At 45.7% G+C, this 21,397-nt stretch overlaps 1 protein-coding gene across 2 annotated transcripts in view; it reads right to left on the reverse strand.

Moving 5' to 3' along the window:
- Window positions 1-21,397, reverse strand: part of wscd2 (WSC domain containing 2) — a 300,323-nt gene that overhangs the window by 102,913 nt on the left and 176,013 nt on the right. For both annotated transcript variants that reach the window (XM_041201991.1, XM_041201992.1), the window contains exons 4-5: window positions 7,378-7,499; window positions 24-198 (exon numbers count right to left, since the gene is read on the reverse strand). In XM_041201991.1, the coding sequence (XP_041057925.1) occupies window positions 24-198; window positions 7,378-7,499 (297 nt within the window). The remainder of the gene's footprint in view (window positions 1-23; window positions 199-7,377; window positions 7,500-21,397) is intronic.

A 21,397-nucleotide genomic window follows, 5' to 3' on the forward strand; every position in this document is an offset into this window, starting at 1 on the left:
AAACCTTATAATGTGAATCATACCTTGTACTTGCGTCTGATAAACAACAAAGTATTCTTCATTCCCACAGTTTTCATACTCTTCACCAGCACATTTCTGTGCGCACAGTTGTTCATCTTCTGGCTCGTGCAGTGTGAAGTGCATGGTGGGGAATCCACAGCAACAGGCAGCACCAGCCAGCACAGCCAAAGTATATTCCTGTACAAGAAAGATATCACTGCCGTTTTAGATCGAGAAGAAACTGTTATTACAAAATAGCCTTCACCTGAACTTTACAGCATAGATTGAACACAGAGCCATCAGAAAGGCATGTGACTTGTATTCGGCAATATTTAAAAGCCCTGTAGGGATCTTCATCTTTGCAGAGCTCCATATGAATTATTGTTTCCTGTTCTGAATTCCAATTTTTCCCCTGAACAACCGAGTACTCTCATCTCTGAGTCAGAAGGTTCAAGCGCTCAAGTCCCACTTTGAAGAGTTCAGCACAAATATCCGGGGTGAGGCTTCAGTCCAAGAGCAATACAGAAGTGCTGCACTTTCCAAAGTGCCGTCCTTCCAATGTGATGTTAAACTGGGACCCCCTCTTCCCCCCCCGCACTTATGACAGATCCTTTGGCATTAGAGCAGGAGAGCTGTCCTGATCAATGTTTATCCCCATCAAACTCCAAATCCAGATTACCTAGTGTTGTATCGCATTGCTGTTTGTTGGAACTTTCTGTGTGCAAATTGGCTGCTGCATTCCCTACTCTGCGTGAGTGATTACACTTCAGCAATACTTCATTAACTGTAAAGAGCTTTTGGGAAGTCCTGAGGTTGCGAAAGGTGCTATATAAATGCAAGCTCCATCTTTTCAGCTAGACAGGTTCAGTTCAGCTTTGACAAGTGCGGTTTGCCTATAAACCACTATAAATATCTCAATGCAATATTCTGGACAGCAATATACTTTGATGATTGGGAAAGATAAAAGATGCTGATTTGATTTTAAATTTATGAAGAAGAATTTATAATATTGTTGGAATATCAGTCATGGGTTCAACATCCGACCACCGAATATGGAGGGGGTTCGTGTGGCCAAGATCTGTCAATGAGGGCTGGTGTTGTCCGTCAGGTCATCACAGAGCTGTATTAATGGTGGGTCATAGAGAGATTTGAGGCCAAGGTCCGACTAGAATGCAAGATACATGATGGAAAACCAATGGTTTATCCGCAAATACAGTTGTGTGTGAAACCGTGTCCAACACGCTCATTAAGTATTAGGTGCTTGTAAGTTCCAAGTGACAGCTACATTTATAGAATCATACAACACAGGGAGAAGGACATTCAGCCCATCATGCCTGTGCCAGCTCTTTGAAAGAGCTTTCCAACTGGTCTTTCTCTCACAGGTTCTCTCCCCATATCCCTGCAAACTTAATCCCTTCAAGTATTTATCCAGTTTTCTATATCAGTTACTTTTGTATTTGCTTCCACCATTTCATCAGGCAGTGCATTCCAGATCATAATGACTTACCGTGTAAATAAATTCTCACCTCACTTCTAGTTATTTTGCCAATCACCTTAAATCTACATCGTCATCTTACCAATCCATCTAATACTTGAAATAGTTACTCCTTATTGACTCTCCCACATGAATTTTAACACCTCTGTTAAATCTCTCTTCCTTTGCCCTCAAGAGAAAACTCCCAACTTCTCCTGTCTGTCCATATCGCTGGCATTTAAGGTGCAAGATCTTAAATTGAAGATGTTACTAGTCTTGGATAAGCATGAAGGCAGCGGTAGTCTGATGTCAGATGCTGCAGGGAATCCCTAAGTCACGGTTACAATGCTGAGAAGATGACCAGGTAAGAGATGGAGAAAAATGGAATGGACAGAGCGTGGGAGAAAGAGACAAGGATAGTTGAGAAATAGTGGGAGAATAGTTGGGTTGGAGTATCAGAATTAAATAGATATCTGGTGGATAGGGATTACTCTGTGACAGGAATGATGAACTGAGGTCCAACATGGCTGGCAGAGAGTAAGAGCCCCTTGGCACTAGTCAACGGAAAATTGAGAGATCCCCCAGTGCTCTGACAGTCTTCCCTTAAACATCCCACTAGAAAGCAAATTAACTGATCATTAAGCTGACAGTTGACACAGAATAGTTTGCCGATATAATTCACTGTGTGCAGAAGTCTGAGATGTTTCAACAGTACAGGGAACGGTTTAGTAAAAAGGAATTCCTTTTCTTTCATATCTACATTGGTTCCATAGGAGAATGTGGTTCATCCCCTCTGGTAGAACAGAGGAGCAGACAGCAAAGGAAGGCAAAAAGCTGGGAGGGCAGGGGTGAGTGCTGAAGGAGGCAGGGGACTTCAGTATTTTTAAGAATTGTTTCCTCTTGACTGAGATGGCCGGGTTGTCAAGGGCTATCTGGTCAAAGTTGCAAGTGGTTCATCGATTCATTTGGACAGAGAATTCTCATTAGACCCAAGAGTTGAAAATAGGATCTGTCTACCAGAAGACTGCAGGCTATTTACTTGTGGCTGTAATACAGTATACTGCCCCGGTGCATGTTGTGTTATTTGGTACTTCACACAAACTTACCAATCACACTTTGATGAATGGTAAGAACTCACAACACATGAGAGCCCTAAATATTTTCTTGGCAATCATTGGTGACTGTATGCGGGGTCGCGTTGCCAGGCCCAGAAGCGGTGGTGGGGGTGGAAAATCCATTTAAGCGGTCAACAGGAACTGGGATTGGGTCTTGCCAGCAGCAATCGGGCTGTTGTCCCCAAAGATGGCCACCCGTCCCCAAGAGCTGATCGGAGTGCTGACAGCTCAGCAGCCTCAATGACGCCACCGGCAGTGGCGGTCACGATCTGGGGCTACATTGTTGGACGTGCTCTCTCACAACAAGGTGCATGGGGTCTGGGGCGCTAAATGCCAGTCAGGCAGGCTCCAGTGAGAGTAGGGGTTTGTTGAGGGCTGGCAGTGCTGTTGCTGTGGGAGGCAGCAATTGTTGCTGGGGTACCCTCTGTGGGCTGAAGATGTCAGAAGAGGAGGGGCCACCACTGCTGTCTGCAGAGCTAGCCAGGGCTCACCCTACTGTCTCCCCATGTGGTGGAGGGTCCCCTCCTTCCCCCACCTCAGCAAAGGAAGAGGCCCTTAATCGGCCACTTAAGTGGGCTTTGAACAGAGGGCGGTCACTGATAGATTCATACAGCACAGAAGGAGGCCATTCAGCCCATTGTGCCTCTGCTGACTTTTTGGAAGAGTGATCCAGTTGCGTCACATTGCCCGTGCTCTTTCGCCATACCTCTGCAAACTTTTCCTTTCCAAGTCTATCTACAATTCCCTTTTGAAAGGTACTATTAAATCTGCTCCCACACCCTTTCAGGCAGTACATTCCAGCTCATAACAGAGTAACTCTGAGCAAAAAATAATATCAACCACCCCTCCGGTTCTTCTGCCAATTACTTTAAACCTGCACCCTGTGAATACTGACTCACTCACCGGTGGAAAAATATTCCCCTTCCTTACTCTTTCCAAAATCGTTCACGCTTTTGAACACCGCTATTAAATCTCCTTTTCACCTTCTCTGCTCTAAGGAGAACAATCCTAATTTCCTTAGTCTCTCCATGTAACTGAAGTTCCTCATCCCTGGTGCAAGTCTGGTAAATCTGTTCCACAAGGATGGCTGAATGGAACATAATGGACAAGCATCAAGAAATTTCTCCTCCTCCTCCTCCCCCTGACTTAGAAACAATTGCATTCTAGTCGCGAGGGAGAAAAATGAAGCAATTCCCTTTCTGGTGTCCACATTCCTTCATCATTATTTTTCAGCTCTTGATTGGTGTCCTTCATATTCTCTAGCCATTTTTGCAGCTATTATTAGAAGCTCCTCATTTTGATCCAATTGTGCAGGTACTCGTCTGAACATTTTACAAGTCAAAAGCAAGATTTTTTTTTAAGGTTAAATGCTCCATTAAGTAAAGAGTACATTTCAAGGCAATATAGAATAGTAAAAGATATTTTTCATCTTAGAGGTCTTTCGAGAAGGGGAAAGAAATCCATTATGAACCATCAGCACCCTGCTTGTGTGAAGCCGCCTAGCACTGAACTACTGGCCTGCGATGGGGAGTCTCCCTAGGCTTTGCACCACAGTCAGATCCTGACCCCATCTTCGAATTGATGCTACAGCCTCCGAGATCTCCTCTGAAGGAGTGCTGCACTGAAACGTCCACACGATCTTGGATTATATCGTGCCATTGCATAGCTGTCCAACAGAGGGGGCTATCCATGGGCCGTAGCATTGCCATCGCACTGGGGAAGCTCTGTAGGTTGGAAGGCAGGGGACAATCTATGGGCATCTCTTGAACTTTGGATAATAGTGTAAAATGTGCAATATTGGCCCGCCCACCCACTCAACACCTCTCCTGATTCATGTTTTCATGGAGGATCCTTTTACCACGGGCCTGCCCACCATTGCGCCCTCCCCTCCCCGCACCAAGCCCCATGTTATTGAAACAAAAGAAACAAGGTGGAGATAATGATCTTTAAATTTCACATAGAATCCAATTGCACATGAACGTGCAACAAGAACTTGTATTTATGTAGCGTCTTTAATGTAGTAAAAAGCCCCAAGGTGCTTCATAGGGCCATTAACAGAACAAATGCTGACACCAAGCCACACAAGGAGGTATTAAGTCAGCTGACCAAAACTTGGTCAAAAAAAACGAGGCTTTAAGGAGCATCTTAAAGGAGGAAAGAGAGCGAGATAAGGATTGGCAGAGAGGTGGAGCCGCTTAGGGAGGGAATTTCAGACCTTAGAACCTGGCAGCTGAAGGCACAGCAGCCCATGGTGAAGCAACGCAAAGCAGAGATGCGCAAGAGGCTCGGATTGGAGGTGCGCAGATATTTCGCAGGGTTGTAGGGCTGGAGGAGGTTACAGAATAGGGAGGGGCAAGGCCACAGAAGGGCCATTGAAAACCAAGACCAGAATTTTAAACCGAGGTCTGAGAGGGTTGTGCGACTCTCTGCCTCTGAAGGCGATGGAGGCGGCCTCATTGAATATCTTTAAGGCAGAGGTAGGTAGATTCTTCTTAGGCAAGGGAATCAAAGGTTATTGGAGGTAGGTGGGAATGTGGAATTCGAAACACAAGCAGGTCAGCCATGATCTTATTGAATGGCAGAGCAGGCACAAGGGGCTGAATGGCCTACTTCTGCTCCTATTTCGTATGTTCATGTGTCTCAACATTGACTCAACGACGGCTGAGCTGAAGCACAGGATCTTACAGTTTGAATAACTGAAGCAGGGCCATGAAAATGTGACCGTCTGAAAATGAAAAACCCCAATGGATTTGAAACAAGGCCACATGTATTTTTAGAAATGGAATAAGGCCTTTGGGCCCCTAAGCAGCTATCTTTTAGGTAAACTAACTCCATTTACCTAACTTTTCAGCATATCTCTCGATCCATTCTTTCTGTAGAGGCAGTGCAGGATGAAGATGTGTGAATGAAGGGAGTAAAGGCACCAGATTGGTTCATTTCCCTCAATATTACATCGAGTAATGTGACTTGACTTACGAATTACTGTCACTTGTTTCAAAATTATGGCAGAATGTGAAATGAAGAGTTTAAATGACCTATAATATGAGTCTGGTGTATAACAAGGGGCACACTTTAAATGATCCCTTAGCACTTCAATAATCCGTCAGGCTTTCTGATGAGCGCAGTTAATCAAAAACATTATACCACGGTCCACTTAAATTGATTGGCTCCTTAAGTCAATCAAAAAGCACTTCATCATCATCCACTTATAGTGATTGGCTCAAACTATCCAGGAATGTGTGTCCTTCCGAAAAGCACTCCCACTTACTTCACTACTTATTTAAATCTCTCTCAAACTTTTACTTCATCCCTTGACCCACTGTGAGCCAAGCCACAAAAGTTTCCAGAAAATATACTGAGCATGCTCATCTGAGCTGCAGGCTTAGGGGTTTTATTTGACAGTGGGGTGGGGAGTGATTTGCAGATCAATCACCGACAGAGTTCAAACTGAGCAGCCAGTTGCGACTCAATTCATTGCACTTCTGTCTCCTGAGTCAGAAAGTTATTGGTTCAAGTCTCCCTCCAGAAACTTGAGCACAAAATCTAGGCTGACACTTGCAGTGCAGTACTGAGGGAATGCTGCATGATCAGAAGTGCTGTCTTTTGGATGAAAGGTTAAACCAAGGCCTGTCTTTTCTGAGGTCCTGAAAACCCTTGGATACACTTCAACATGGTAATCTTCATCCTCTGTCATCTTGCTAAAGCACTCTGCGCTATCGTCAACTGACCAGTCTTCACTATAGGCAGTGAAGCCCCAATCTTAGCATATCCCATCCAGAGGAAATGGGATAGTTAGTGCTGGTTGGATTTTATGCTGCATTGGTTTCGATGGAGAGACATAAAGCAAGCTGCCAACTCGTTATTGCACTGTTTACACTATCGCACATCAGAATAAACCCCCCCCCCACCAACCCCAATGAATTCAAAGTTAGCAACACCGCATCTAGATTGGTGCGATTTATCAGTCCACGCCCATTTATGTTGGCCTGCATTTTACAGTCAACAGAAAAGTGATGCCGCCTCATCGCTGACCTCGGAGAAAGGCTGCCAACAAAGAGTTAGCGATCAGTTGGTGTGGTTTTCCCCTTTCCCAACATTAACCGGAATCTGCAAACGGGTCAAAAGGATCTCCAGGATCCAGCAGCAGTGATGCCATCGGGTAGGATAAGCACTGAGGAACACTGACAGACAGCAAGTCAGGAAGTAAAATGCACTGATTATCCTTACACTTCATTTACATTTCACAGGGAGCAAAATAAAGATTGGGGCATACACATCAAAAGCTGAAATAACAAACAAACTTGTTGAAAAATAATTTTATGACATTTGAAACTATGGGATTTATATTATAATGGGAAAAAAAATGACTTTATACAAATATAGACATAGTTTTCCAGGGTCAGAGAGGTTGTTCAACAGTGGTTATGACTTAGTACACTGCTATAAACTGAGTTATATCTCATTAAAAAAGTCTAATGTTGTGGGCAGTTTTTAACAGCTATTGAAGCCTAAAACACAAAGTTTTCGTCAATTCAGTGATTTCTAATTGATTACCTTCTGTGGGACATCAACGGGGCACCCTGCAGAGGAGCAGGGAAATCAGTGACAAGAACAACTGGATTTCCATGTTTGACTGAGCATGTGCGGACTCCAGGAGTTGCTGTCAATTTCACAGTTTCATCGACGGTGAATGCTGACAGTTTCATTAGGGCTGAAAAATCATGGCCATTAGAGTTTTTTTTTAAAAAAAATACAGAAACCTAAGCCAGTTAGCATTGTCCCAGTTACCTTCTCAGTGCAGAAATCCACACACTTATCTATGGACATGTTCAACAAGACGTTGCCTGCTGGCAAGGCAAGGGAGATATTATCAGGTCTTTTAAAGCATCCTCGGAACACAGCACTCCCATCTGTAATCAGAAATCAAAGGGGGAAATAAATGGTGAATAATACGTGGAGCTCTCTGCCACACTGTGTTGCACTCTCAGTATTGAATACACATTATCCCTTTTGCTTCGTACAGTTTGACGAATGGCCCTCACAGCAGAAACAGCATAAGTCATCTGCAAAATTAAAGAATGCTGCCAAGAGGGATGTCATACATGAAAGATGGATCTCTGCAAGAGAAGTCAAGGAGCTGGGAGACTTCCAGTGGGCCCTGTGCATGCCCCTTCTCCGCACTTCACACCCGAGGTTTAGCTCAATGATCACAATTAAAGCATAAATGTAACAGTATTAAAAGAAAAAGATGCTTTACTCAACGTCAAGATGGCACACAAGGAAAAATAATTGCCATTAGCTCTTTTATCTAGATATATATATATATATATATAAATATATTTTATATATACGCACATACATATATATACATATGTTCGGGCTTTTTGTCGTTTATATGATACTGATGATGATATTTGACAGCATGGGTTAGCGGCAGTGTCCTCTCCTTAGCATTATTGATTCTCGACTGTTTACAAGGTTACGAAATACAGGCAAGAGAGGAAAAAGCCAAGCAGGAGAATTATAGAGCGACAGATTCCGCAGCACTTCAGATGAAAAAAGAGTTTGTTTTCACAGACACGTATTCAGCAAATTAGCATAATCAGTCAGCTCACACTTTACGAGACACACCAGAGCAAGTTTTATGTCCCAATACATTTGGTGTTGGTGGGGTGGGGGTGGGGGGCATGCTGGGGAGGTGATGGTGGAGGGAGTGACTGGATGCTGGGGAGGTCATGGTGGAGGGGGTGATGGTGGACGGGGTGATGGTGGAGGGGGTGATGGTGGAGGGGGTGATGGTGGAGGGGATGATGGTGGAGGGGATGATGGTGGAGGGGGTGGGTGCGGGGGAGGTGATGGTGGAGGGGGTGATGGTGGAGGGGGTGATGGTGGAGGGGGTGATGGTGGAGGGGGTGGGTGCGGGGGAGGTGATGGTGGAGGGGGTGATGGTGGAGGGGGTGATGGTGGAGGGGGTGACGGTGGAGAGGTGGGTGCGGGGGAGGTGATGGTGGAGGGGGTGATGGTGGAGGGGGTGATGGTGGAGGGGGTGATGGTGGAGGGGATGATGGTGGAGGGGATGATGGTGGAGGGGGTGGGTGCGGGGGAGGTGATGGTGGAGTGGGTGGGTGCGGGGGAGGTGATGGTGGAGGGGGTGATGGTGGAGGGGGTGATGGTGGAGGGGGTGATGGTGGAGGGGGTGATGGTGGAGGGGGTGATGGTGGAGGGGGTGACGGTGGAGGGGTGGGTGCGGGGGAGGTGATGGTGGAGGGGGTGATGGTGAAGGGGGTGGGTGCGGGGGAGGTGATGGTGGAGGGGTTGATGATGGAGGGGGTGGGTGCGGGGGAGGTGATGGTGGAGGGGGTGATGGTGGAGGGGATGATGGTGGAGGGGATGATGGTGGAGGGGATGATGGTGGAGGGGGTGATGGTGGAGGGGGTGGGTGCGGGGGAGGTGATGGTGGAGGGGGTGATGGTGGAGGAGGTGGGTGCGGGGGAGGTGATGGTGGAGGGGATGATGGTGGAGGGAGTGGGTGTGGGGGAGGTGATGGTGGAGGGGGTGATGGTGGAGGGGATGATGATGGAGGGGATGATGGTGAATGGGGTGATAGTGGATGGGGTGATGGTGGAGGGGGTGATGGTGGAGGGGTGATGGTGAAGGGGGTGGGTGCGGGGGAGGTGATGGTGGAGGGGGTGATGGTGGAGGGGTGGGTGCGGGGGAGGTGATGGTGGAGGGGGTGATGGTGGAGGGGGTGGGTGCGGGGGAGGTGATGGTAGAGGGGGTGGGTGCGGGGGAGGTGATGGTGGAGGGGGTGATGGTGGAGGGGATGATGGTGGAGGGGATGATGGTGGAGGGGTGATGGTGAAGGGGGTGGGTGCGGGGGAGGTGATGGTGGAGGGGGTGATGGTGGAGGGGTGGGTGCGGGGGAGGTGATGGTGGAGGGGGTGATGGTGGAGGGGGTGATGGTGGAGGGGGTGATGGTGAAGGGGGTGGGTGCGGGGGAGGTGATGGTGGAGGGGGTGATGGTGGAGGGGGTGGGTGCAGGGGAGGTGATGGTGGAGGGGGTGATGGTGGAGTGGGTGATGGTGGAGGGGATGATGGTGGAGGGGATGATGGTGGAGGGGGTGATGGTGGAGGGGTGGGTGCGGGGGAGGTGATGGTGGAGGGGGTGATGGTGGAGGGGGTGATGGTGGAGGGGGTGATGGTGAAGGGGGTGGGTGCGGGGGAGGTGATGGTGGAGGGGGTGATGGTGGAGGGGGTGGGTGCAGGGGAGGTGATGGTGGAGGGGGTGATGGTGGAGTGGGTGATGGTGGAGGGGATGATGGTGGAGGGGGTGATGGTGGAGGGGGTGATGGTGGAGTGGGTGATGGTGGAGGGGATGATGGTGGAGGGGATGATGGTGGAGGGGGTGATGGTGGAGGGGGTGATGGTGGAGTGGGTGATGGTGGAGGGGATGATGGTGGAGGGGATGATGGTGGAGGGGGTGATGGTGGAGGGGTGGGTGCAGGGGAGGTGATGGTGGAGGGGGTGATGGTGGAGGGGGTGATGGTGGAGGGGATGATGGTGGAGGGGGTGGGTGCGGGGGAGGTGATGGTGGAGGGGGTGGGTGCGGGGGAGGTGATGGTGGAGGGGGTGATGGTGGAGGGGATGATGGTGGAGGGGATGATGGTGGAGGGGTGATGGTGAAGGGGGTGGGTGCGGGGGAGGTGATGGTGGAGGGGGTGATGGTGGAGGGGTGGGTGCGGGGGAGGTGATGGTGGAGGGGGTGATGGTGGAGGGGGTGATGGTGGAGGGGGTGATGGTGAAGGGGGTGGGTGCGGGGGAGGTGATGGTGGAGGGGGTGATGGTGGAGGGGGTGGGTGCAGGGGAGGTGATGGTGGAGGGGGTGATGGTGGAGTGGGTGATGGTGGAGGGGATGATGGTGGAGGGGATGATGGTGGAGGGTGTGATGGTGGAGGGGGTGATGGTGGAGTGGGTGATGGTGGAGGGGATGATGGTGGAGGGGATGATGGTGGAGGGGGTGATGGTGGAGGGGGTGATGGTGGAGGGGATGATGGTGGAGGGGGTGATGGTGGAGGGGGTGATGGTGGAGTGGGTGATGGTGGAGGGGATGATGGTGGAGGGGATGATGGTGGAGGGGGTGATGGTGGAGGGGGTGATGGTGGAGGGGGTAGGTGCGGGGGGAAAGGGTTTGGTAATCTGCCGGGAAACTGACCCATAGGAGGTGCTGTAAAGAAAAACACTTGCTTTCCCCCTGAGGTTATGTAATACTTGCTGTAGCTGCCAGGTTTCCTGAGGCCTGAGGTACACAGCCGGCTACAGTTAGAGTTGCAAAGCTGGTTAAATCCGAGGCTTCCAACCTCATTAACACATTTAAAGTGACTGCCCGTCTCCTGGGAGCGGGTTAGTTTACCTGCCCCTTGTAATATCAGTAAAATACGGAGCTTGGTGAGCTGGAGCCAGATTCCCAACGCGCTTGGGACGTTTGCCCACTTAACTCCCCTCAACCTGCACCCAAGCCCACCCACCCACTCACGCAGGCTTAACACTCAAGCCCTGCATCCAATTTCCCCATTGTAGAAAAGGCAGTCAAATTCCTCACTTTTCATCATCATTTCCAGCCACACTATCAGAATGGTTAGCTGTTAAATATACACTCTCACTGAACGCGACTTCATCTGTGGGAATAAGAAAAGAAATACACACAACAAATTGTAATACTCCTGTGCTAATGATTCTTTAACGCTTTTCACACAGTTAATGAGCCACTTAACCCAGATAAATGACAAGAGGTTCCATAACCCAGCTCTGGATACTGCTGCTGAATGGCATGTTCAAAAAGCCTGTTATTCCCACATCTTGCACGTTCTTGTAAACACAGATGATGGATCAATGGTAGGACCACAGCCTGCGCCATCAGCCCCGCTGCCGTCACCCACTGCGACCCAAAACAACACCTTGCATTTATATAGCACCTTAAATGTGGTAAAATGTCCCATGGAGCAGCAATTCGACAACAGAGACCATGCGGCAGCCCTGACAGCACCCGCCAGGACCGCAGACCTCCCCTCCTCCCCTCCTCCCCCCTCGTCAGAGCTTTGGTTGCATCTCCAAGCTGATCGCAAGCCCGAGCCCAGTCCTGTTCCTTGCCCGCTGTTCCCCAGGGTGCCAAAGGCTCCCGGCGGAGCTACTCCGGGTCATCCAGGGAACCTTCAGCAAAGACCTTTCTTTAACCCCAGATGAGGGTTTAAACAGCCGTTTCTCTGGGGTTTCCACACAAATCTTCGAGCAAAGTTACGGCAGACGTGTGAGAGTACACCTGCGGTAAAGTGAAGTACCCTCTCCCTTAGAGAGAATGGAAGTATACTGATCATGTGACAGCACCGACAAATCACTGCACAGCACGGGCAACTGGGTACTGTCAGTCTAGCTCTGGAGGTTTCTGAGTGAGCACGTATGATCTGGTGCTCTGCCCTATGTCTCAATAAACCATCACTTTATTCTTACATCAGTCTCTCCCCGAAATTGATTGCAAGCAGCAATTGATGAGAACATAGGAAGGCGTGCAGTTAGCGTTCAATTGGCCAACGAACTCATTTAGCTAAGACATAAAAACACCGCACTCCCACCCCCACCCACACTGTTTTCCAGACAGACTATGCACCCTCTCAGATAACAAATCACTTTCCCTGGCAAAGATTTTCGGGCCTGCAACTCCTGAAAACTTGCATGAGGATAATGGCGTGTCCAGGGCATAGATTATAACTATGGTGCAGGGATTCCAGGAAATTCACTGACTTAGGCCATTATGTGCAGCATGTGATCATTTCCTGGAGTTTTGTGCTGTTCTGCAGAGACTCTTGCCCAAAACATCAACCAATAGCTACCGTAGCTGGCACACAGATTAAATCAACGAAAAGATTAGGTTTGCTGAATTAATGTCACTGTCATAACCATTTAGACCGTTCCAGAATGGCACCAGAGGACTCAGCGTCAGTATTCAATCACTTCACTGGTTGCCCGAGAGTAGGGATTGTTCTACCAAGTTCGTCGAAATCTTGAACCTTAATTAAGTAAAGAGAAATAAAGACTTGCATTTATCTAGCATCTTCCTGCCCTCCGCACATCCAAAATCTCTTTATAGCCAATGAATTGCTTTTGATGTGTCATCACTGTTGTAGTGTGGACAGCAAATTTGCACACTGCAAGCTCCCACAAACAGCATTATGATAATGAGCGCATAATCTATTTTTTTTTGCCATGTTAATTGAGGGATAAATATTGGCCAGGGCATTCAGGGATAATGCCCCTGTTCGTATTCAGAATAGCGACATGGGATCTTTAACGGTCCACCTGAAGGGGCAAGTGGGGACATCTCAGCGAAAAGACAGCAGCAACTCAATTAGTGCATCACAGCTCTGTAATGTCAGACTGGATCTTGTGTTCAAATCTCCAGAATAGGTCTATGAACCAACAATCTGTTAACTCAAGAGGGGATATGCTACCCTCTGAGGCACACCTAGCACAGCTAATCAAATAAGTGTTCTGAAAGACGGGCATGTTCTGATTCCCTCCACCCCCCCGCCCCCGACAGGTATTATTACCTCCATGTTACTATTTAATGAGCTCATCCTTAGACCAGACTGAAAGAGAGAGAACCTGTTAGTGGTATGAGTTTAGGCAATCTAAATCCAATTCTTCAACGCAGAACACCACACAGTCCCCCATTAAGCCTGTTGAATAGTTAATAGGCCATCCCTTTCAGAGGGAATAACTAGTGGGGCAAATAGAAAAAAATGTCATGCCTCCCCTATAGGAGGGGCTCTTCTGAGTTTGGGTAATGTGGAGGAGTGTTGGAGAATTTCACTCTGAATCTAAAGGTGCAATATCTGACCTGGTCATGTTTGATGCTGACACTGGGGGTTGGGAGGGGGTTGGGGTGGTGGGGGGGCGGGGAGTGGTCTAATTTGGAATTTGTGCAACGGTGCTAAACAGGCCACACGGTGGATCGCCAGCCTGCTTAACATCTCTCCCATTTCCCCAGTGGAGATGAAAATCGGGCGAGATATAAAGAGCTCCATCTCTGGCACTGAGATTCAACAAAGATTGTGCAGCAAAAAGGCCACTTCGAAACATTGTCTGGATGAAAAAGTACAAAATGCATTCGAGGAGTGTTGTCCTCAGTTGGATGTGTGGAACTGTTGCCATCAAAAACAAAGTATTTTTACTATCTCGAGCCTTCAGCAGCTGTTTCTGAATATTATTGAAATGTTTCCCCTATTCCTGTGAGCTATTCTGTAATAATATTCTGTAAATTAATTGAAGGAGCTGATCATGTCATTCTGGTGACTGAGTGAATAAATGCTAATGTGCGCCTCAGAGGAGAAGCAAATTACTGAAAATGATGCATTAAATAACAATCATTACAATCTACTTTAACTAAGGTATTCAAAATTAAATTACATTCCAGTTAGACAGTGTCATGCAAACAAATTAACATGTGCAATACTTTACATGAAGATTCATTTGAGGCCAATGTTGGTTGATTAAATCCTTGAAAATGTGAGGTGGCACGGGTGGTCAAAATACTAGGTTGGATTGCTTTCATTTCACTCTATAACTTCTGCCTGTGGGTAGCACTCTGGCCTCAGTCAGTAGGGTGTGGCCCCCACTCTTGAGCGCATAATCTCGGCTGACACTCAGGTGCAGCACAGAGGGAGTGCTGCATTATTGGAGGTGCTGCCTTTTGGATATAACGTTAAACTCTCTCAGCTGGATGTAAAAGGTCCCATGGGATTATTTTGAAGAAAGGCAGGAGAGTTCTCCCTGGTATCACGACCAATATTCATTCCTAAACCAACCTTGCTGTGTGCAAATTGGCTGCACACATTTCCTACATTACAACAGTAACGACACTTCAAGAAGTACTTCTTTGGCTATAACATGCTTTGGGACATCCTGAGGTGGTGAAAGGTGCTCTGTAAATGCAAACATTTATTTCATTTTGGTTGCCCATCTTTCCTACTTCCTGATGTCTCCCTGCAGTTTATGTTTATGACCTGGGCTCTGCAGACCTTCAATTGATATTAGTTCCTTCAGCCTCATTTTCTTCTATGATCTACAGGGTTTTCAAAACCCAGTATAGCAGCTGCCATTCACTGCTTCTTGATTCGCTTCCACCTTCCAATGTTTTTAACATTGGTGGGATCACACAAATGGCTCATTTCTGAATTTACAACAGGGCGATATTTTGGTAGAGTGGAATTCTCTATTTTCTGTTCCTTCGCTCGCCCTCATATAACCATATCCGAAAGAGGGGCTAATTCCTCTGAAAGAAGTTATTAGGAGTTAGCACTCCCAGCTGGAACTCTCACTCAATGGAAGGGTCAGGTTGGAAAATTAGCCACAAAGGTTAGAATTTCCCCATTTCCATTTTCTGATCATTAATCCTGATTTTTAATGTACCTACCATTAAGTGAGGGCCTAAGCAGGGAGTGTTACCTCATAAAGTTTACCCCTCTTAACTTTCTGGCTATCGAGGCATGCTAACTTAATGGTTATGATACTGGGCTAGCAATCCAGAGACCTGGACCAAGGATCTTGGGAATGAGAGCTCGAATCCCTTATTTCTAAGTATTTAAATTCAGATAATTAAACAAATCAGTCATTTGGGGAATGGAATATGATGTCCTTGGCCAGGTCACCCCAGATCAAGCCACAACAACATAGTTGGACTTGACTGCCCTTTGAAATGGCCTAGAAAGGTACTCAGTTGTACTTAAGAATTATTCAAGCATTATTTGATGAGGCAGCTCCTCACCACCTTCTTAAGGGCAACTAGGGATGGGCAATAAATTCTGGCCCAACCAGCAAAGCCCACATCCCATGAATGAATAAAAACAAAGTTGCCACCTTCTCAAGGGCCAAGTGGGCATAAAGGCTGGCCTTGCTAGAACAAAAAAACATATATGATAGAGATATAAAATAGCTTGGCTATCTAGCATAAAATTTACAAATGGTCCATATCAAGAAGGACTAACACAAAATATATGATTACCTGTGTAAGTAGGGTTAACTTCACCTTGGAAAATCAATAGTAAGATTCACAATATTGGCTAGGCTGACACCACTGTGAGATACTTTGAGAGCAATGGATCATCAGAGTACATGCTATCCTTTTGATAAAACAAGGCTTAATCTAGAGCACATGAAAGATTCCAATGGCAATGGCCAAGAATTTTCTGGAATTTAGAAGAATGAAAGGTGATTTCATTGAAATGTATAACATTTTTAAGGGGCTTTGAATGGGTAGGGACTGAGAGAGCTACTCTTTCCCCTAGCTGAAGAGTCTAGAACTAGGGGTCATGGTCTAAGAATAAGGTCATTTAGGACTGAGATGAGCTGAAATTACTTCACTCAAAGCATTGTGAATCTTTGGAATTCTCAACCCCAAATGGTCATGGATGCTCAGTCATTCAATGTATTCAAGACTGAGATTGATAGATTTTTGGGCATTGAGGGAAGGAGGGGATACGGCAATACAGTAGGAAAGTGGAGTTGATGTCATTTAGAATCTTATTGAATGTTGGAGCAGGCATTGAGGGACCATATTGCTCACTCTTGGTTCTACTTCTTACGTTATCCCTGTCCAATCCTCACTCAATCAACCTCAATAAATATGCCTGCCATTGCATTTCAAAAGAATCACTGTAGCTAAATCACTTGGAAATACTTCTGAGAGATAGTTAAGGGACTACACAGATGTGAGTCTTTCATTTCAGAATACCCATCTAAAAGTTAAGTATCAAAGAAATACTTGCATTGATACAGCTCCCTCGATGACCGCTGGACATCTCAAATGTTTTACAGCCATTCAAGCGTACTCGTTGTTTAATGTAGGAAATATGGTAGCCAATTTGCACACAGCAAGCTCCCACAAACAGTAATATGACAACAGCAGGTAATCTGCTTTGTGATGTTGACTGAGGGATAAATATTGGCCAGGGCACCAGGGATAACTCAAAATGATGCCATGGGATCCTGTACATCACCCAAACAGGCAGCTGGGGCCTTGGTTTAACGTTGCCTCCAAAATCTGACAGCACGTCCTACAGTGCAGCACTCCCTCAGTACTGTACTGGATTGTTTTAAGTTTTATACTTAAGCCCTGAAGTGCAGCTAGAAGCCAGAACCTTGAGACTCAGGGACAAGACTGCTACCAGTTGAACCATGGCAGTTGACAAACAGGCAGAGTGACTAACATTAATTAATGTTGAATGGTCTCAATGCTCTAGCTGAAGCTTAGAGTGGGCATGTAGTTCTTTCAACTCTGATAGTTTCTAGGATTAAGGTACTCATACTTAAGGAAAATGGCAAGTTAATTAGCCTGGAGTCAATTGCACCATGTGACAGATGCAATTAAACCAGCTTTAATTAGTCTTCTGTTAGAATCATCAAAGACAAGAAGTGCACAGTGCAATAAATGCATTGTTAATTTATCAACAATTCCAATTACAGGAAAGTCACTAATGTGACCTATAAACAACTCCAGAGAAATTACTGTTGAAACCACTTTCTAACAGTAGGATAATTCTGGTGGGAAGCCGAGATGTAACAAGAGGTTGCTGATATTTGATGAGTTGTTCCCATTTTGGAATGGCATTTCAATGAAAATAGATAATTGGTGTCAAAGAGGAATTTAATACAAAACCCATCCAATGTTCCATCCTTCATATGAGCTCCCTTTAGTGATTCTATCCATCAGCAAAAACAAATTATTAGCAGTGATTATTTTGTAATCATCTGATTGCATTCGTAGCTTTTGGAGGGATTGTTAGCAGCCTACTGCCACTGCACCAACAATTAATTGCATTTATATAGTGCCTTTAAACAGTAAAAATGTTTCATGTGCTTTACAAGTGTGCTACTGAGTCACAGGCTTCAAGGAGTGTCTTAAAGGAGGAAAGAGAAGCTGAGAGAGGGAGAGGTTTAGGGAGGAAATTCCAAAGCTTAGGGCTTTGGCAGCTGAAGGCACGGCCGCCAATGGTGCAGTGATGAAAATCAAGAATGCACAAGAGGCCAGACTTGAGAAACACAGAGATCTCGGTAGATTGCAGGGCTGGATAAGGAGGAGATAAGGAGGAGCGAGACCGTGGGGGGATCTGAAAACAAAGAAGAGGGTATTAAAATCAAGGCATTGTTGGACTGGGAGCCAGTGTAGGTCAGCGAGCAGAGGGGTGATAGGGGAATGGGACTAGGTGCGAGTTATAGTAAGAGCAGGTAATGATGTCATGGTGTTTAGGGGTGACTAACTGATGATGTCACAAGGCTTAAAAGCAGCTGAGCTCCAGAAAAGCTCAATATTCAACATGGAAAGAAAGAATAAATGTTGTTCAAATAATTCTTCTCCCAAATGCCTTTGTGTGGAAGATTATAAGCTAACATATTATTTTCTTCCTTTTACAAAACATCCAATTTGGCAGAGGCAGTGATATCCCTGACGGGGAAGAACATCATTGGTTAAGAATCTTCAGCCACCTCAATCCTAGTGTTTGAAACTCTCATCCTAAACTCAGTTGGCTCTCTTCCTCTCTCTCTCTCTCCACCTTGAAATGTCCATGGAGATATATGGTGACTCCATTCATTTCAATGGAAGCTGGGTTTACATCTGATAAGACAATACCCAACAAGGTGAAAAGAAAAACGTTGGTAGCCTACATCATTTTGCACACAAAACCAATTTTATGTTGTCGGGTAATTCTGGATCAGCTCCCAGACTGCTCAAAGGCTTCCGTCCCCTTCAGATGAAGGAGACCCTAGCTTAGCTTTGCAGGTGAAATGACTAAATGGATGAGGGCCTGGAACCAGATATTGGAGGACCACCTGGTGTATTAAATCTGAACTGTGCAGCAAGGGGATTTTCTCTCAACACCTTGCACTGTTACACTAGCTCACCAGACGTGTCAGTGACTTTGCACACTGTGTGCACAAACTGCACGAAGCAGGTATTACCGATAATCGGCTCACTTCCCTTGAAGGATGAAAAGAGTAGCCAATGGGAAAAGCAACCCATGTAATCAATGAACTGACATGCTTTTGATCTAAAACAGTTCAGAGGTAAAGGATACCAGTGGCTGGCTTCCTGTCCTAAATCAAGAGATTTGCAGCAGAGATAATTCAAAATGGCTTTGAACATGTGGATTTTTCTCTTATGAAGCTTGGGTGTAAAGGATCACCAGGGTGCAGTGTATACAGGGCAGTCAGGTGAGAGGGAGTCACAAGCTCATAATGTTGCACACTTGACCTTTTATTCATTGACTTGGACAGAATTTTGGCCCGCTCTGTTCCATATACACAATCCTACTGACCTGATTTCCCTCTATATGATGCATACAGCAATGCTTTACACTAAGCCAGGAATGGACCATCCGACCCATAATTGTAGGACACCAAATGAATTCCAGGATTCAGAGCTATACATACAGTTACTTCACTAATGTAGATAGATTGGAGAAGTTAGGACTGTTTTCCTTGGAAAAGAGAGGGTTAAAAGGAGATTTGATAGAGGTGTTCAAAATCATGAGGGGTCTGGATGGAAGAGATGGGGAGAAAGTGTTCTTATTTGTGGAAGGATTGAGAACAGAAGGGCACAGATTTAAGGTCTTTGGCAAAAGAAGCAATGGCCACATGAGGAAACACTTTTTCACACAGCAAGTGGTCAGGATCTGGAATGCACTGTCTGACAGTGCAGTGGCAGGAGGTTCAATCCAGGTATTCAAGAGGGAATTAGATAAGTATCGGAAAAGGCTATCGGAAGAAGATGGGGTCGTGGAATTGCTCCTTTGGAAAACCAGCACAGGCACCACAGACCCAGTTGCCTCCTTATGTGAATTATGACCACAGTCAGTGTTAATTGCTGAGCAAACCAAATCCCAGAGAGAAACTTGGAATATGGGCAATACCTTTTTTATCGTATTCTGAAGACAAGAATCTCAGCAGTAAGAGGTCCAGTAACACTTTTGGGATTTTTAAAAGTTTAAAGTAAAAGTTTTATTAACAAGAATAAAAGAAAACTTAAGCACAAATATTCCAGTTTCATAATAAAGGTTAGTCCCCAAAAAAACTCTCTACTTGGTCAAACCCACAAGTAAATACCTCCAGGCAACACTCTTTTACAGATGTTAACCATAAAAAAATCCAGTAATATTACACAAGACAAACTATTGTAGCTTAAAAAAAGGCAAACCACATGGACTCCACCCTCTTCCACTCTGCGGTGGAATCCACTTCAGAATAAAACTGCTTGTTGCAGCCCAAGATTTTTCTGGCTTGACTGGATGGCTGGTTCAAACAGCATCTTCTCCCAGCCCAGAGCTCCAGCGATAGCTCAACAGCTCAGAGAGCTCCAGATATCTTTCCCTCCTAAGTTCACCACAGTAACTCTAAAATATCTTTTTTTACCTTTCCTCTCAGATTCCATTGTTCTCATACCTTTTTGAAACTCAAATCCTTCCAAGTCTAAAATCTTTTATGTCTCTAACTTGTATTTGCTTTCAGGTCAATAAAATACAACATCCCAACGACTGTTTACCTATGGAAATCTTGCAAGATGCAAATATATTTCTTTGTACCTCTGACTCCCCTTTGATATTCAAGCAATTAATATTCACAATTTATCTAAAAATGCAAATATTAGATCTATCCTATGTACTTGTATCTCAACCTAGCACTTCTATCCTTTTCATGTTTAAAATCCCCCAGACAACCTGACTTCTATTAATCTCTGCCCATCTTAATTAAATTATACACACACACACACACACACACACACACACACACACACACACACACAAAAACACCCTTCTTTACAGAATAACACAATATTCCCCAAAAACATTTTTAAAAAAACATCCATTCTCACATGTGCTGGAACACTCATTCAAACTTAAATAAAAGCAGCACTTCAGAAAGTTTAAGCTTTTTTCACAGGAGCTGAAAAAGTTGAAGTCTTCATGATTATGAAGGGTGATGAAAAGGTAAACAGATAGGTTGTGATTGCCAGAAAAATGATAAGGAGAAGGCACAGGCTTGAGTTTTTTTTAAATTCGTTTCATGGGATATGGGTGTCACTGGAGATTAGGAAAATTCTTTTACATGGAGGGTAGGCAGAGTGTGGAATTCTTTGCTGCAAACTGTTGGAGCAGCAGGGTCCATAGATTCTTTCAAAGGAGAACAGATTGCTTGAAAAAATAAGTGTAAGGGGACTGAGAGAGAGTGGGATAAGATTAGGTGGTACATGAGCAGAAAAAAACTGCCTCAGACCTGATGGGCTGAATAGCCTATTCTTTGATTATCCATGTTGATCACCATTTGGAGATGGTGCAGAAACTGAACCTGATGGCTAATTTAGTCAAATTATCAACAAAGCCGATAAATTCTACTCTAGGGCTGACCTAATAGAAGTCTGTAAAATTATGAAGTGATTTGATAGGGTAGATGTGGAGAAAGTATTTCCATTCTTGGACAACACCAGAACAAGAGCCATAAATGTAAGTCACTAAATAAATCCAATAGGGGAGGCAGTGATGTACTGGTATTATCACAGGACTAGTAATCCAGGGACCCAGGGTAATGCTCTGGGGAAAAAAACAAAAAACTGCAGATGCTGGAAATCCAAAACAAAAACAGAATTACCTGGAAAAACTCAGCAGGTCTGGCAGCATCGGCGGAGAAGAAAAGAGTTGACGTTTCGAGTCCTCATGACCCTTCGACAGAACTAGGTGAATCCAAGAAGGGGTGAAATATAAGCTGG

This window comes from Carcharodon carcharias, chromosome 13, assembly GCF_017639515.1.
Source record: "Carcharodon carcharias isolate sCarCar2 chromosome 13, sCarCar2.pri, whole genome shotgun sequence".
NCBI classification, from domain to species: Eukaryota; Metazoa; Chordata; class Chondrichthyes; order Lamniformes; family Lamnidae; genus Carcharodon; species Carcharodon carcharias.